Source organism: Rousettus aegyptiacus, unplaced genomic scaffold (assembly GCF_014176215.1).
Source record: "Rousettus aegyptiacus isolate mRouAeg1 unplaced genomic scaffold, mRouAeg1.p scaffold_m13_p_3, whole genome shotgun sequence".
Taxonomy (NCBI): Eukaryota; Metazoa; Chordata; class Mammalia; order Chiroptera; family Pteropodidae; genus Rousettus; species Rousettus aegyptiacus.
In genome coordinates, this window is record NW_023416306.1 from 77,013,400 (window position 1) to 77,031,540 (window position 18,141).

The 18,141-nt window shown below is 41.9% G+C and overlaps 1 protein-coding gene across 3 annotated transcripts in view; it reads right to left on the reverse strand.

The window, feature by feature from the left end:
- Positions 1 to 18,141, reverse strand: part of ROR2 (receptor tyrosine kinase like orphan receptor 2) — a 202,070-nt gene that overhangs the window by 8,644 nt on the left and 175,285 nt on the right. For all 3 annotated transcript variants that reach the window (XM_016160494.2, XM_016160495.2, XM_016160496.2), the window contains exons 5-8: positions 9,011 to 9,138; positions 5,126 to 5,440; positions 3,736 to 3,981; positions 350 to 552 (exon numbers count right to left, since the gene is read on the reverse strand). In XM_016160494.2, coding sequence (XP_016015980.1) covers positions 350 to 552; positions 3,736 to 3,981; positions 5,126 to 5,440; positions 9,011 to 9,138 — 892 coding nt within the window. The remainder of the gene's footprint in view (positions 1 to 349; positions 553 to 3,735; positions 3,982 to 5,125; positions 5,441 to 9,010; positions 9,139 to 18,141) is intronic.

Genomic DNA, 18,141 nt, shown 5'->3' on the forward strand with positions numbered 1-18,141 from the left:
GTCCCTTAAAAATGCTATATTGACCCTCAAGTGGTGGGGGCAACCGGAGCCTTTTTCTGTTGTCTCACTGTGGGGACAGCCTAAGCATTGCAGAGAGAGGAAGGCTCAGTTGCGGAAGGTCTGGGCAGAGGGAGAAACCTGCCGACTGCGATGGTAGATTCCAAATAAGCTTACTATGTATTTTCTAAGGACACAAATGTGTTGACATGTTTCTGAGAAAAAAAAATAGCAAAATGAAGACAGTTTAGAAGAGTTACATGTTGTGCTTGAACTAAATTGAGAAAGCTAATGAGGCAGGCAGAGGGTGAGCCTGGAGATGCCACCCTCTTAAACACGTAAGCTTGGAGACCTGCTTGTGCTGGCCAATGAGAGGCATCTCCACGTCCTGGCTGGGGGAGGCCGTCAGCTGCCGGCGTGGTGGCGTGGAGGCCAAAGCCTTCTGCTTATTCCGGCACATGCAGACCAAGAAGAAAAGGCAGGCAATGACCAGGGGGATGGCGATGCTTGGAACCAGGATGTACAGAATACCCATCCTGCTGCCATCCTGGGGACCTGTGAACAGCAAGGCTTCTATGAGTTTCCAAGTTCTCCGCCAGCCTACTCCCACCTCCAACTACAATATTTAAGCACAAGCAGATAATCAGGTCAGTTGCACAAGGGGACAAAATTATGCACCAAACCTAAAAAAAAAAAAAAGGTAATGCACAGAAAAATGCACATCCTGTGATAAATTGGTGAGACCAATCCAGAACTGCCCTGCATGGAAACAAATCGGAATACGGAGCACAGAAGACAAACAAACTCTAAAGGTGTCAATGTCCTAAGCAGCGTTGCTCTTCCTTCTTAATGCTCGAACACCACTCGAAACAAGTGCTCTGCCCAATTTCACCTTTATGAAACTTGATGAAACATGTCTGACCCTTGTCCTTGCAGAAGGAAACTTGATACTGGGATTACATATGACCTTTTTCTTCATTCACTATTTTAGGATTGTTCACATTTTGTATAATTAACATATGATTAAAAACACACTTGATTTGAAAGAGCACTGGTGGCTGATGAGTCCGACCCAATACAATGTGCACCATGGGCACATGAATTCTGGAAGAACGGTGGTGAGATGTACAGTCTGAGGCGTCCAGGCATCATTTCCATTTTTCCAAGAGCAGCACGTTGTCTTCTTCTATAGGACTCACAGAGAGGTGCAGCGGGCACACAGGGCACCAGGCAGCAGGGCTGACTCCATCAGAAGCAGAGCTGGTGGAGGTGGGGTGTCCCCTTGTAAAGAGTCAGAATCCTCTTCCAAAAAGGGCCACTTTCATTACTTCTTGGCCTTCTGGCTAAAATCAAGTGTACAAAGGGCCACTTTTCCAATTCCCCTGCAGTTTTCTCCTTAATCTTATGAACGGTTACATGGGACTTGGGTGCCCCTATGACTAGTGGGTAATGAGCTCTCCGTCTGAAGGCTGACAAGTGATTTCTGGTCATTGTGGTTTCTGAAAAAGCTAACTCACTTCTAAAAATGAACACTACTGCCACCTTAGTAAAAAAAAAAAAAAAAAAGAGGAGGAGGAGGAGGAAGAAGAGGAAGAAGAGGAAGAAGAGGAAGAGGAAGAAGGAGGAGGAGGAGGAGGAGGAGGAGGAGGAGGAGGAGGAGGAAAAAAACCCCACATTATTTTAAACCTAGTCTGGCCTTCCAGCATCCAAAATAAAATAAAACCACACACAAAACGCTCCTGGCCCAGGAGGCAGGAGGCAGATGTTCTAGAAGCCTTGGGGGCAGAGGAGATTCTGTCATTTTTCATTATTAGGGGTAGGGGATAATCCATGCCCCTCAAGTCAAGATCAGAGGTGTGAGCACCGTCCAAACACTTGTACAACCATTTTTTTTTATCATTATCTTTTGAAAACCACCAACAGAACACATGCTTATTAATAGTTGTAGCATAGAACAGTGAATATTCCTAATGGCCTATTTCACCAAAGGCTCTGTCATTGTTAATAGGTTGGGATTCATCCAATGTTTTATGTATATTTTAAATTGAACATGAAATAACCAATATTCAACTATTTTGATATGTAGAAGTGGCAGTTTCATATTTTTTTTAAAAAAATAGAATTCATTTTAAATAAAATCATATTCATCCATGTTTCCATGCTCCTGATTTTGTGGCAGAGTAATCAATCTCAGATGTTACATGCAGAACAGACAGTTCTAGGCATTCCTTGACAGCTATGCATTATTCCATGGTATCACCAACACTGATTGTTTAATAGGTAAACAATTAGTCTGCTTATTATTTAGCTTTTAAAAGTGATTCTGCAATAAATATTGCATTTCTGCCCTCTAAGTACAAATATTCTACAATATCAGTCCTGCAATTGCTAGGTCAAAGGACATATTTTTCTTTGTTTTGATTTAGTCTGTTACAAAAGTAATAACTGCTCATTATAAAAACATCTTTCATTTTAACATTTCTGTAGATCATGGAAAATCACTGCTAAAAGTTTGGTGTGTATCGTTTCAAAACATCATCTGTGAAATGGAGGTGCTTATGTGTGCACATACACACACATATACACCTTTTGCTCATTTTGGTTTTTGTAAAAAGAGAGAAAGAGAAGGGGAGGGAGGGAAGGAAGGAGAAAGGAAGAAAGAGAAAGAGAGAGAGGGAGCAAGCGAGCGAGCAGGCATAAGACAGCTATTGACCTACAACTTGCTTCTCTCCCTTACCAGGACATCATAGACATCCTTTCTTGTAGGAAAATTTTAAACCACTGGAGCATTCCACCGAGTAGCTACACTATAATCTAACTACTGACATTTTCATTCTTAATATTTACTTTTGCAATGAACACACATTCCTGAGGATTTGTGTGTGAACTGCTGAATGAAAGGGAGTGCCAAGCTTGGGACCTGGAGAAGGTAATGAACATAGGTCTTCACTTCCCTCTCTGGCAGGGCTGAGGCATGCTGGCCACCAGGACAGGTTTCCAGGTGAATGCTGAGCCTTGGTTTGCTTCACCCATTTACCTTTCTTTATCAATCTTTTCCTAGTAATTTTCCACCAACCCTCTGACCTCAGGTTCCAAAATGTAAGACTCAGAAGGCAACCCAGTCTCAGGTATCCAGGCTGACTGGAGCTGGTGAAGCGTAAATATTGGAACACAGAGATAATAATGTTTGTAAAGTTCGCAACCATTAACTACATGCTCTTCTATTTATAATCTAAGAGAGATTACAGGAAAAACGGTCAAGAGATTTAAGTTCTGTTTTTTCCTCACTTTGACTAGTCTGTGAGAAAAGCTGAGCACAGTGGGAAGCGAGGGGAGGAGGAGCACAAGAGCTGCCCTCCAATTGCAGATGCCGGGCTTAGGAGCTGTTTGCAACTGCGATGGGGAGCATGATTATTAATATTGAGAAATATTATGTGACAATGTTAATGGAGAAAGAAAATGCAAACTGAGAAAAGGGCTGACAGAAGGACCTCCAAACGCAAATAGCAATCTTCACTGAGTGAGGAAATCAGGGGTGATTTGCACATGGTTTTTCAGACCTCTCTATAATTTAAAACGTCCTATAATGACCGGATATTACTTTTATAACCAGTAACAGTTTTACTTAAAACAAATGATCATCGAGATAGTGCCCAGAGCCTCCAACCACCTAGTTTCATGTCATCACAAAGTGCACTCAACAGTCAACACTTTAAAAAAATGAGAGAGAATACATACTACAAGAGGGTACGTCACACAGTTCCATGCGTACGTTTTTATTCTGCGTGAAGCACCAGGGGCCTTCCATCTGCCCTCCAGGGTTCCGGCAGTAGGCGTGCCCCCCTCCGAGCTCGGGGAAGTCTGCACTGGTCAGGTGATGGCTATGGGGGTGCTGCAGGGCCCACGGCTGGCACTGGTGCCCTGACTTAGTGGTGCTCGCCGTCCCTCTATAATCCGTGCCCGAGCCATTGTAACATTGATGGTCTAAGAGAAAAGATGTGTTAGAAGGCATGAAAATCAAGAGGAAGTAGCCATCCTCAGAGGTATAGAGAGTGCCTTTCTTCAGTTCTTCCTGAAAGGACAACAAACCACTTTGCCTGCATAACTTCTAAGAAAAGCACATTAAAAATAATGACCTAATAAAGTCCCAAACTCACTAATTAAATTAAGGATGCATCAGGGACATATATGGTAAAGAAAACCCGTCAGAAGTTATTCCATGACTCTGAAACCACCTTTGGGACCTAACAGGCACCCCCCACTCCACAACTGAGCATGTCAACCCCAAACTCACGTTCACCTGCACTCGAAGCAAAAGCAAACTGGGTAGGAAGGAAGAGAAACTGCCAGGCCTGGCCCACACCTCAGACACCCCTTGCTACCCAGGGAGGACCTGGCTTGGCCACATACATCACTCCACCTCCACGGAGGAGATGGAGAGCCCTCTCTGAGCCAGACCCCGAAATGCGTTTGTGTGCTTAACAACAGCTACAGAGTGCGTGCTGTGTCTGTACACTGTTCTAAGAACTTTCTAAATATTAACTCATTTAATCTTCATTCTAACTCCTGAGGTTAGTAGTTATAATTCCCATGTGACATGAGGAAACGGTATTTAAGCAACTTGTCCCAGGTCATATTGAGTAAGCCCTGCAGCCAGGATTCGGCCACAGCCATGAGGGCACTGGACCAGTAGACCAGGCTCAGATGCCTGGAAGTGCTCTGCAGCACCCCCAGAACCCCAGCCTGGTATAAGGAGTGACTGCAATCTGGAGCCTTGAGCCCCAGAGGAAGGTGGCCTCTTCTTTCCATGAGTGCCTCTGGAGGAGGGTGCAGGCCTGACCTAGTCAGTGAGAAGTGCTATGGATCACAAGGCAGGTTTGGAAGCTGGCCCTCTCCCCACCATGCCCCTAATAGCCTTTTGTGATAGGCAGGCACAGAGATGACTCCATTGTACAGAATGAAGTCTAAGGCTCCCACAGATGGAGTGATTTACTTTTGCTCCAAAGACAGCTGAGTGTGGCCTGGAGCTGTGACTGAAACCCTGCTCTTAAGCCCTACTGATGGTTTTACTGGAATAGGCGCCCTGGGCAGTGGACTTCCCCAGTGGAGGCGCACCGCGGGTACTCACAGCGGCCCAGCCGCTCGGCCGGGATGCCGATGCGCATGCAGTTGGCGGCGTCCGGGCTCTCCGGCATGGGCAGCGCCTCACACTTGGGCAGCTGCAGCCGCATGAGGATGAGCGGGTTGGAGCGTGCGATGGTGTACTCCTGGCGGCACAGGTCGCTCTCTAGCACCTCGCACTCGTCGCGGCACAGCTCACGCGGCTTGGGCGCCCGGGAGCGCGCATCGCACAGCGGGAACACGAAGTGGCAGAAGGACGGGATGGCGAACTGCGAGCACTGGTCCGACAGGTGCGTGGACGTGCCTATCATAGTGAAGGCCGCTGCGGAGGTGTGAGACTGCGTTAAGGCGATGGGGACCCCGCCCCACCCACCGGTGCCTCCAGCACTCCACCCTGTGTCCTCAGCACCCTTGGGGAGGCTCTCACAGGAGCAGGGCCCTAAAAACACGTGAGCTGATCAGATTTGCACTAGATATAGAAGGTCCTAGGCTCATTTACAAACATTTACCAAAAAAAAAAAAAAAAAAAAGGCAGAACAAAAAAGAAGAACTGGGCCCAAAATCTTATCCAGCTAGATGCTTCTTTCATGACTGGAAGATTCCCGCTTCAGACCCAAAAGCTACTTCCTCAGGCACTGATTTGAACTAGGGGCTCTGCCAGCGCAGGGCGGTAGGTGAACCTGTGGGCTGGGTGGCTTCTAGAAGGAGAGAATGGAGGAGGCACAAGGGCCAGACAGGCCTTGGTCTCCCGACATCCCCAAACCTGCAGGTGAGGACGCAGTAGCCTGGGGAGACCTCATTAGGGACGGAAGAAAAGAAAAGTGTGCGCAAAAGATGGATAGCCAGCCTTGAGAAATGCAGGAGGAGGGGTCAGATGACAGGGAGTGGCAGGAAGAAAGGGAAGCCTAAGGTGGGGTGCTGGGGAGAGCAAGGGACAACTGGAAAGTGGGGCGAGGGCAGGGTTACACCTGAGGAAAGTTTTGTGATGAAGGGGAGAGGAGAAGCAGCCCAAGTAGGAGGGTCTGAGCCCGGGCGGGGGCAAAACATCACAGAATGGGAGTGTGATGGGAATGAACCAGCGGAGAGGGACACCTCGACACCTGACATGGAGAAAGGAAGGGGGCGGGAGCTGTAGGGACAAGGTCTGCGCATAGTGGAAGCAGGGCTGCCTGTGGCAGGAGGGAAGGCTGTCGCAGTCAGGGCTCACAGGAAGGCATCAGCCAGAAGGTCTACTCCACTTCGACCTGTGAAGGACCTGCTCATAATGGTATGATCTTGGACAGCTAAAGAGAGGCCCCTTTGCTTGTACATCCTGAGAGGTTGGAATTAAGTTCCTGGGATGCCACAGCACGACCCGTGACTTGTAGTGCCCAGTTTGGCCAGAAGGTGGTGCTGCTAGAGCCCATTATCCCCACGAGACCCACCAAGCACACTGGCAGGCTCCAGCTTAGATGAACTGGGTGCGAGAGCAGTTCTGGCCTTAACCTCATTATTTACTATAGGGAAATCGGTCACTTAGCTCTTCCTGGGCCTGTGTCTTCATCTTTCTAGTGATTTGCTGAGATCCCACATTAGGGAATGAAAGCCCACATGAAGCTTATAAAATAGCAAGTGAGGCAAATGGTCCATGAGGTGGGATAAAAGCTGTGTCCACACACTGCATCTAGTGCTTTGTGTCAGGCACTCCGTGGTGTACGGGTCACACTATCCTCAGTCTTCCCGGTCACTTCTGGCTAATGTTAAAACTGAAGAACAGAGATGTTAGAGGTTAAGGTACAGGGCCTCTTGGAGTTGGCTGAAGAACCAGGTGTGAACCCAGTTCAATCTCGTCGTTGTGGAGTTAGTAACGGTTGCAAATGCTGGCCTTGACCTCCAGCAGGGAAAGATTGTCGAAGAAGGTCAAACCTGGTGTTTCTTTGGGGTAGTCAATCAATGGGACGTCAAGTCACAGCTGACCCTTTTAGGATTCCTTCTCCTCCGCTCCCCCTCGGGAGTCTCATGTGAGGGCTTATTTCTGAAAATATGGTTCTAGGCACCGAGGGTGTCCAACAACTCATATCCTCACTTTCGTCCACACCCTTCATCTAATTCTGAAGGTTTCTTTGGGTCCATTCCCTGGGAAGCTTCCAGAGTCCGGGGAGCTAGTTCTGATGAGCGTGCTCTCCGATCCGAACATCATAACCAGCACAGTCTCTAAACCACAAGTCAAGCAGCCTAAAGCACTTTCAAATCTATTTTTTTCAAAAACCCACAAATCTAGAGAATCCTCATTCTAAACTTTTATCTAAAGATGCTACACAATCAGTTTGCTTAGATATCCAAGTTTCTTTATCCTTTAAATAATTCCTGAAAAAATAACTGAGAGACAATTTTGTGCCTGAATCAGTGTTTGCCAATTAGTGGGATGTAAAATTAATTCTGGAGTCTGCAGCTACCATTTTAAAAGATAAAAATTAGAACAGAACAGAAGATGTCAAAGTGCATAGTTTGTATTAAGGCCACAATCAACTTTTTTCTTTAATAACACTGCTTTTGTAAAGGGTGAATGTTTTTTCCTGTAACCGATTTCAATTCTATTAAATACACATATTGTATACTAAATTACGATGTGCTGTCATCCCAAAGGTTGAGAAGTTCCGATTTGATAAGTTATGCTTTAAATGGCATAAAAAGCTTTTCCAACGAGAGACAGCATTTTCAAAACATTCTCCCATCGGACCCACATGGTGTCTTCCAGGATCCTCCAGGTCCTATTGCTGCCCTTTCATTTCCCACTAGATACCTGGTCCTGGTCTCAGAGGGCTCTGTAACCATGGGCCAGGCATACCCTTCTGTGACCATGACCTTAGACCCTCCATACTGAGGGCGAAAGACAAGTCTATACCCTAAATGTAGAAGGACATTTCAATGGTACCTACATGAGTTTCTGCCTAGGAGGCCATTCCTGCCCCTTGTAAGGTCCTCTGCAAGCCCTGACAGACTCTCCTGGGGATCTCAGCATCAGCTATTAGCTGGTGATGCTAGTAGGCAGTTGGGGTCAAGAACTACTGTGTAGAGAACCCAGTTAAGCTGGGACACCTGCCTTCTTCACAAGATTTTTCTGGTTCCTTGTGGAGAGAAGAAACATGTACATGTTTGTGGAGAGACCAGAGACAGGAGGAAGAAGGTTGTGTAGAGCTTTGATTTAATTCATTTTCTCAGTTCTCAAGGGATTTCCCCAAAGTATACCTTTACATTAACGTGTGCAAGTCAGTGTGTTGAAAGCTAACAACTAACCAGAGATGGTAACTCCTAATGAGATGGAGGACGAGCAGCTTTGTTCCTGAATGCTCTGCTCCATTTCTCATGCTGTGAAGCCAGCACCTGAAGACCTGACTGTCCCGGAAGCGGCGGGCTGACACAGGCCTGAGCACACTGCAGCATCCCCACACATGGCTGCTGGCCTGAAACCTCTCTTCCAAACAGCTGAAATCAGGCTTATGTGCCTTTTCACCAAGTACAACTCTAAAGGGTGCAGAGTGGTGTAAGGCAGAACATTAAAGTCAAGCAGAGTGATTGTCATGGGCCAGGTTGCCTGCATCGGGGTGGCTGGCCCTGGGACAAGAGACCCTGGAGATGCAGTAAGGACAACTCAGGGCTTCGGACCCACAGGGGTAGCTTAAGTGAATGTGTTAGACATGTAGACTAAGCAATCTGCACTTGCTAATTTAAACACACAAATAGGGTAAACCATTGCCACTATTCTAAAGAAGGTCTCTGACTTCCTACTGCAAGAGACATGGAGCAGGGACGTACTGTCCAAATTAGTGACAAAACACACAGCTGGAGCTTCTGTGCAGTGCGAGGGGCGCACGCAGGCTCACTGTCTCACACGGAAGGTCCGAGCTCCCACCTGTGATTCGGTTCTCGATCTCTCCCTGCATCTGGAGGGAGTCCACATAGATGGTCCGGTTCCCAATGAAGCGGGCGCAGGCGATGCCCCGGTAAGGCTGGCAGAACCCGTCCTCGTGGTCATCATCTCTGGGAAGAACACAGGCTGTAAGCTCACACCAGAAGGTGCTAAGCACCCCTGACGGCTTTTCTTTTCTTTTCAAGTCCAGCATCTTATGATCTAGCTATCTTGTTCCTTGGCATTTACCCAAATGAATGGAAAACTTATGTCCACACAAAAATCTACACACAGTTTTATTCATAACTGCCAACACTTGGAAGCAACCAAGACATCCTTCAGTAGGTGAATGGATAATAAACTGTGGTGCATCTAGACAGTGGAATATTATTCAGTGCCAAAAAGAAATGACATGGAGGAACCTTAAATGCATATTGCTAAGTGAAAGAAGCCAATCTGTAGAGGCTCCATGTGTGTGATTCCAACTATGTAACATTCTAAAAAAAGGCAAACGATGGAGACAGTAAAAAGATCAGTGGCTGCTGGAGATGGTTGGAGGTGAATAGGTAGAGCAGAGGGAACTTTTAGGGCACTGAAACTATTCTGTATGATGCTATAATAGTGGATATATGTCATTGTATATTTGTTCAAACCCACAGAATGTACAACACCAAGAATGAACCCTAATGTACTATGGACTTAAGTAATAATAAATGCATCAATATTGGTTCATCAATTGTAACAAATGCAACACACAATGTAAGACGTTACTAATAGGGGAAACTGTGTATGTACAGATGTGTGTGTGTGTGTGTGTGTGTTTGCGTGTGTACACAAGAATTCTCTGTACTTATTATCTGTTCAATTTTTCTGAAAATTTAAAACTGCTGTAAAATTTAAAACAGTATCTTTAAAGGAGGATAGAACTAAGGGAGTACTAAGTGTAAAAGACATTATAAATCTGAAGTGTGAAGTGTACACATGAGTAAGTATATGTACATGTACAAATACACACAGAATGTTAAAGATTAACATGCTTCATCTCACCCTTAAACTATAACAGAAACACTGCTGGCATGTCCCTATATACTTCTGCTGTTTGCAAGCAAGGCTTTAATGAAAATGATGATAATCTGGAAACTGTGTTCTATCTTTAAATTATAGGAGAGAAATCTTTGAAACAGAGAAAAGCAGTGGAAGGGATTCCACAAAGGCTTGCCCTCACGGAATTTGCACCAGGAAGTGTGTTTATTATACCACAGAGGTATAACCTCGTCATTACTAGGTAGACCGCATGTGTCAATATGGAGGACAGACCATGTGTCTAAATATGGAGACACAAAGGGAAACTCACGTAAGCATGTCTCCCCCTCGGCCCTGCAGTCTGGACATCCCAAGGCCTGTAGGGAACAACCTGCACAAGCCCCGTTTGAGTCTGGGCTAAATTTTTTGTAGAAAATGTCAGACCTGCATTCAGCCAATGAGATCAGTCATTCTAAGTACCCAGATGATTTTTAAAGTGGTCCTCGGAATGCTCCAAGGAGACAAATTGGGGCACAGCAGATGTACTAGGGCCGTTGTCTATTGGGTAGCAAAGAGAGGGGGTCTGAGGCTCCAGGGATAAGTGCTCAGGCCTGTGATGAAGTCACTTGTTTTCTAGCAAATCTGTAACCTACCTATAAGCCTAACAACACTTGTCATTCCACCCTACACTGATTCTGACCAACCCCAAAAAGAAATAGTGTTGTGTCCATTACAAATCTCCAACCCAGCTGTCTCATAAGTGTAAAATCTGGAGGCTTGTAACAACAGACTCAAAGGGTCTGGCAGAACACCCTTTCTTTAGCTGCCTCTGCCTGATTCTCCCTCCTCTGCTGTGTTCCCAGTCCCTGAAGAAAATCTCTCTTAAAAAAAAAAAAAAGAATGATAAACAAATAAAAAAACAAAAAGTGATCTAGAGCCATAAAATCTAAGTAAGGAGATTCTGGCATCAACAAGAGCCAGAAGCCCTTTCTCTCAAGTTCACTTTCTTTGAGTCAAGGATTCCTTAAATATAGTTTAAATAGGCAAGCACATACTACCTCTTTCACTCTGTGAGCTGGAGTTAATTGTTGATTAAATCAAAACCAATGCTTACACTTGCCAGACACACCAACTCAACTACAGTCAACTCTGCCTCGAAGTATATGCTGTATATCAGTTTGCAAGTTGGGTTCAGGACACTTGCCTGCTCTGCCAGGGAAACTATTAAGATGTGTGTGCTCTGATTAATGTCATCTATGCCTAGGGTATGAGATTTGATTCAATCAGTCCCTTGGGATGACCCCAGAAGAATAACAATTTCTTTTCTCTGCTTCAAGAGTCAAGGAATGGAAAACCTGTTCTGTCACTGTGGGCTCCTCCCCGGTGTGGACTGGTCAGGCACCCACAGGATGGGGAGAGCAACAGGGGTGCTAGGAAGACATGCTGAGAAAGAGCTCAAGGCCATTCCATCTCATTCACAGTTTATTCATCTCAGTTGGCTTTCAATCAGTTTTAGAGAATGTCCAAAACAGAAACAGAAGTAGTTAGAAAATGATATCCTTCAGGTTTTTGAATTTTGAGAAAACAGTAGGAATTATTTTTTATTTTCAAACAGAATTATGTTTTATCTTTCCCTGGCATAATATGGGAACTTTGAAGAATGACAGAGCTGAAGAAAAACTTAGAAAATTCATGAACATAAATAACAAATAACTTTAAATGGAACATAAAGCTCCTTTGAAGTTGAAAAGTAATCAATGTCAAAATTCAAATGCAGTTACTCATTGTGTAGGAAGTTAACATTTCTTCCCCCCTACGGTTTTTGTTAAAAGTAGTAAATCATTTCACAATTGTTGTTCTTATTATGAAAGGGTTTGCCTGTAATAAATGCGTGCCTCCTTGAGTGAAACAGAAGACGCTCTATCTCAGATTGGAGGGCAGGGAGTGTGCAGAGCAAACTCACAAAGAATAATCTGAAATAAATTCCTTTAACAAAACCAGAAGCTAAACTTCATAAGCTCTAGGTGATCTGATAGTAATCTAATAGGCTGCTGTAACAAAACACTCTTCAGAGGAAGGTAATAAAACTAGTGTACAAACCACAATGTCCAATATATAATAAAAAATTACCAGGCACATGAAGAAACTGCAAACTATAACCCACGCTCAAGAGAAACCAACTCAAAGATGACCCAGATGTTAGAATTAGCAGACCAGGACTTTAAGAAACTCTAAGGATGGAAATACAGAAGAAAATATAATGAAGATATAGGTAATTACAGAAGAGATGGAAACTATAAAATACAGGAAAGAACTAAATACACACACTCTCCAATTAAACATGGCGTTCAAGGTGGATAAAACAGAAAAAAATCAATACACTTGACAAGTCAACAGAAAATTTCCAAATTAAAAAAAATAGAGACATAAAGTTTTATAAAAAATAAACAGAGCCTCAGTGAGCTTTGGGAAAGTACAAGCAGTCCAACTGATGTTCAGGAAAGACCCCAGGAGGAGAGGAGAGAAATAAGAAATCAGAAAAAAACATTTGAAGAAATAATGGCCAAAATTTTTCCAAGTTTAATTAAAAAAACAGTTACATGCTAATCAAGGAATGCCAAGTGAAAAGCAAGCAGGATAAATACAAAGGAAACCACACCCACACACATCACAGTCAACCGGCTGGAAACCTAGGATAAACAGAAATGCAAGAACATGACAAATTATAGCTGACACTTAACAGAAACAATAAAAAAATAGAAGACAATATAATGTAAGGTTCAATGCACTAGCAGAGAAAATGAACTGTGAATCTGGAATTTCATACTCAGTAAAAACAACTTTCAAATAAAAGGGTCTATTAACCAAAAAGATAGAAACATGAATGTACCTAATATTAGAGCTGCAAAATATATGAATAAGAATTGACAGAACAAGAAGACAATTCAGAAAAATCCACAATTATACTTAAAAACCTTAACAGGTGTCTCTCAGCAATTAATAGAACCATGCAAAAAAAAATAATGAAGAAACAAATAACAATCACTCCCTTGACCTACTGGCCATTTGTAGAAAAATATACTCAATGAGACAGCAAATATGTTTCAGTGCACATGGCACGTTCACCCAGAAAGGCCATATGATCTCCACAAAATAACTCACAATAAGTCTAAAAGAAGTGACACTATTAACTTCTGGTAACACAGAATTAAAATAGAAATCAATAACAAAAGATATTTAGAAACTCTCCAAATATTTGGAAGTTAAATAGCACACTTCTAAATAACCTTCGGGCTCAAAGAAGAAAATACACAGAAGATTTAAATGAGATTTTAAATGAAATATGGGATGTCAGAAACATGGTGGAGTGAGAGAAGTCCCGATAAGTCTCCCCTTGAAACAACAAAAAGCTGAAGAGTTAAAACATGACAAAAAACCCCAAAACTGTACACCAGCATGTCTGAACATGGGATCTACGCATAAGAGCTACCACAGGTCAGAACCCTGGGTGTCGGGCAGTGGACTGGGAAAAATAAAGAAGCTGACTCTTGCAGGCTGAGCTCCCTGTAAGAGGTGGGGGAGGGGAGAAGGTGCTGTGAGTTCCCTGAACAGCCCTGCCTGGGAGAGCTGTGAGCTCCACACAGCTGGTAGCAGGGCCCAGTCATCAGGGCAGAATGAAGAGAAGTGAGGGTGGAAGAGAAGTGGGGATGGCAGAGAAACAACAGTTGATTATCACCAGCTGTGGCTGCAAAACTGAGGCTGAGTAGCAGCATTCTTAACCCACAGGACCCCTTCCCCCATATCTTCGGAGATTGAACACTGCAGATCTCCAGGGGAATCTGAGCAAACACTACCAAAACTGTCGCTAACACTGACAGGGACTGAGACTGAGAGTAGTGAGCGCTATTAAACATCTATAAGCAAAAAAAAAAGCGTTATTTAGGCTTTATATAAAGCAGAAATCCAAGAGGCTCAGAAGCCATCTACTAGAAACCAAAAGAAAAATGCCTTCTTTGCAACAAGCTAAAGAGAGACCTTTATATGATAAATCTTCTTTCTGGTAAAAAAGCACACTACACTTCCATTAATGCCCAGGTGGAGAAATAGTCCATTAAAAAGAAAAGGTAACAAGGCAACAGGAAAGAAAGAAAAAAATCTCCACAAAATAAACTTATAGACATAGAAATATATGACTTAATTGACAGAGAATTCAGGATGGTAATTCTGAAAAAACTCAATGAGATCCAAAACAATTCATATCAACAATTAGCAAGGAGATGGAAACTCTCAAAAAGAATCAAATAGAACTTCTGGAGATGAAGAACACACTGCAAGAGATGAAAAATGCAATAGCAAGCTTGGGAAAGAGAGTCGACCAAATGGAGGAAAAGATTAGTGATATTGAAGACAGAAATCTAGAAATAAATCTAGAAATAAATCGAAGCATGAAAAATAATGAGAGAAATTCAAGAACTAGCTGATACCATGAGGAGAGGAAACAAGAATAATGGGCATTATCAAAGGCAAGGAAAAGGAGCAGGGACTACAAAGCATTTTCAGACAAACAGTCGACGAGAATCTCCCAAATCTAAGGAATGAACTGGAGGCTTAGAATTCAAGAAGTCAACAGAACACACAATTACCTCAACCCAAAAAGGCCTTCACCAAGATACATTGTATTGAAATTATCGAAAATCAATGACAAAGACAGAATTCTCATGGCAGCCAGGAAGAAGAAAACGGTAACTTATAAAGGAAAACCCATTAGATTGTCATCAGACTTCTCGACAAAAACCTTTCAAGTCAGAAAGGAGTAGAATCAAATGCAGCAAAGCTCTCCTTTAGACATGAATGAGAAATTAAGATCTTTCCAGACATACCAAAAATGAGGGAATTCTCTACTATGAGACCTGCATTACAAAACATACTCAAAGGAGTGAGCTCACCAAAAACAAAATGACCAAAAAACCCCACAAAAAACAAAATCAAAAACATAATTAGGAGTAAGGCAACTAGCAGGCAGATAGAAGCAGAGGAGTGCAACTCTTCCTAAGAACAGGGCATTACAAGATTAAACAATAAGAGGAGATTTGCTGTAGCAAGATAATAATGAATGTTGAGCATACACAGGAATAAACTGAGACAACAATAACTGAAAAGGGGAGGATTCAAAGATACAAATGCACAAAGGGGAATAGAGATAAGGCACACTTAGAAGAAAATGGATGATTGTATATACAACTATCTTTTACATATTTGTAATGGTAACTGTACTCCAAAGATTCAGAACTGAAGAATACAACATAAAACAAGAAGGAACAGAGGGAAAACACACAAGACTCAACCAAAATAAAAAATCAAAAAGACACACAAAGACAAGGAAGCAAAGGAAACACTGAGATACCAGAAAGCAAAAGAGAAAATGTCTATAAGATCTCATATTTCAATAATCACCCTAAATGTAAATGGCACAGAGTTGCAGAATGGATCAAAAACAAAACCCAACCATATGCTGCCTCCAGGAGATACATCTCAGCCCCAAGACAAATATAGACTCAAAGTGAAAGGGTGGAAAACGATAGTTCAAACTAATGGCATTCAGAGAAAAGCGGGAGAAGTGGGACTAATATCAAACGAAATAGACTTGAAAACTTAAAAGGTAAAGAAAGATACTGAGGGACAGTTCATAATGATAAAGGGAATCATGCACCAAGAAGACATAACACTTATTAATATCTATGCTCCCAATCAGAGATCCCCGAAATATGTAAAGCAATTAGTAACAGAACCAAAGGGAGAAACAGACCAAAACACTTTCATAGTAGGGGACCTAAATATCCCACTGTTGGATATAGACAGGTCATCCAAACAGAAAATCCATAAGGAAATAACATTCTTGAAAGACACAGTAGACCAACTGGACATAATTGACATTTACATAGCCTTTCATCCCAAAACAGTTGCTTATGCATTCTTCTCTAGTGCATGTGGAACATTCTCAAGGACTGACCACATACTGGGACACAAAAGTAGCCTCAAACAAATACAAGAGGGTAGAAATAATATATAACCATAATCTCTGATCATGATGCTTTGAAAGTAGAGATCAACTACAAAAGAAAAGGAGGAAGAACCACAAATACATGGAGATTAAGTAACATGCTACTGAAGAATAACAGGATCAGAGAAGAAATAGAAAGAGAGATCAAGAGATACATAGGAATGAATGATAACGATAGTACAACATATCAAAACTTTTGGGACACAGCAAAAGTAGTCATAAGAGGAAAGTTCATATCATTACAGGTCTATCTCCAAAAACAAGAATGAGTCCAAATAAACAACCTAATGCTTCATCTTAAAAAGCTAGAAAAGAAAAAATATATGAAGCCTAAAGTCAGTAGAAAGAAATAGTCAAAATTAGGACAGAAATAAATGAAATTAAAAACAAAACAAAACAATAGAAAAATAAATGCAACAAGAGCTGGTTCTTCGAGAAGATTAATAAAATTGACAAACCCTTGGCTAGGCTCACTAAAGAAAAAAGATGACACAAATAAACAAAATCAGGGATGAAAGAGGGGAAATTAAGACACTGCAGAAATACAAAGGATCATACAAGAACACTATGAAAAAGTATATAACACCAAATTTAATAATCTAGAAGAAAATGACCAATATATAGAAAGATACAACCTCCCTAGACTGAATCACGAAGAACTGGAAAATCTAAGTAGACCAATCAGCAGTATGGAAATTGAAACAATCATCAAAACTCTACCAAAATGTAAAAGTCCAGGGCCAAACGGCTTCACCAGTGAATTCTACTAAACATTCAAAGAAGATTTAATGCTTATTCTCCTCAAACTCTTTCAAAAAATCGAAGAGGAGGCAATACTTCCCAACTCAGTTTATGAGGCCAATATTACTCTGATACCAAAACCTGGTAAAGATAACACGAAAAAAGAAACTACAAACTAATATCTCTCATGAACACAGATGCAAAAATCCTAAATAAGATACCAGAGAACCAAATACAGCAACATATTAAAAATAGTATACACTATGATCAAGTGGGCTTCATCTAGGAGCACAGGGATGGTTCAAGCTATGCAAATCAATCAATGTGACACACAACATAAACAAATTAAAATATGAGCCATATGATCGTATCAATAGATGCAGAAAAAGCCTTTGACAAGATACAGCACCCATTTATGATCAAAACACTTAACAAAATTGGTATAGTAAGAAAATACCTTAACATGATAAAGGCTATAATATGACAAACCCTCAGCCAACATTATACTTAACGGTGAAAAACTAAAAACCTTCCCTCTAAGGTCGGGAACAAGGCGAGGCTGTCCACTATCACCACTGTTATTTGCTTTAATGCTAGAGGTCCTAGATAATGCAATCGAGCAAGAGAAATATATAAAAGGCATCCAAATAGGAAATGAAGAAGTCAAGCTGTCATTATTTGTGGATGACATGATTCTCCATATAAAAAACCCTGAAAACACCACAAGATCAATAGTAGAAACAATAAGCAAATAAATACTGTAATGTTTTGGATAAATAAATCAATGTTCAAAAACCCATAGCGTTCCTATAGTCTAATAATGAAGTGTCAGAAAAAGAAGTGGAAAAAATAATTTCTTTTGCAATTGTAACAAAAAGAACAAAATATCTAGTAATAAATCTAACAAAACATGTGAAGGAACTATATAATGAAAACTACAAGACCCTATTAAAAGAAATCGAAGAAGATACAAAGAAATGGAAAGATCTTCCGTGTTCTTGGATTGGAAGAATCAATATAATTAAAATGACCATATTACCTAAAGCATTATACAGATTTAATGCAATCCCCATCAAAATCCCATTGGCATTTTTTAAAGAAATGGAACAAAAAATCATTAGATTTGTATGGAAGCACAAAAGACCCTGAATTGCCAAAGTCATCCTGAGAAAAAAGAATGAGGTTGGAGGCATCATTCTGCCTAACTTCAAATAATACTACAAAGTGACAGTAATCAAAATGGCATTGTATTGGAAGCAAAAAAGAAACATGGATCAGCAGAACAGAATCAAGAGTCCAGAAGTAAACC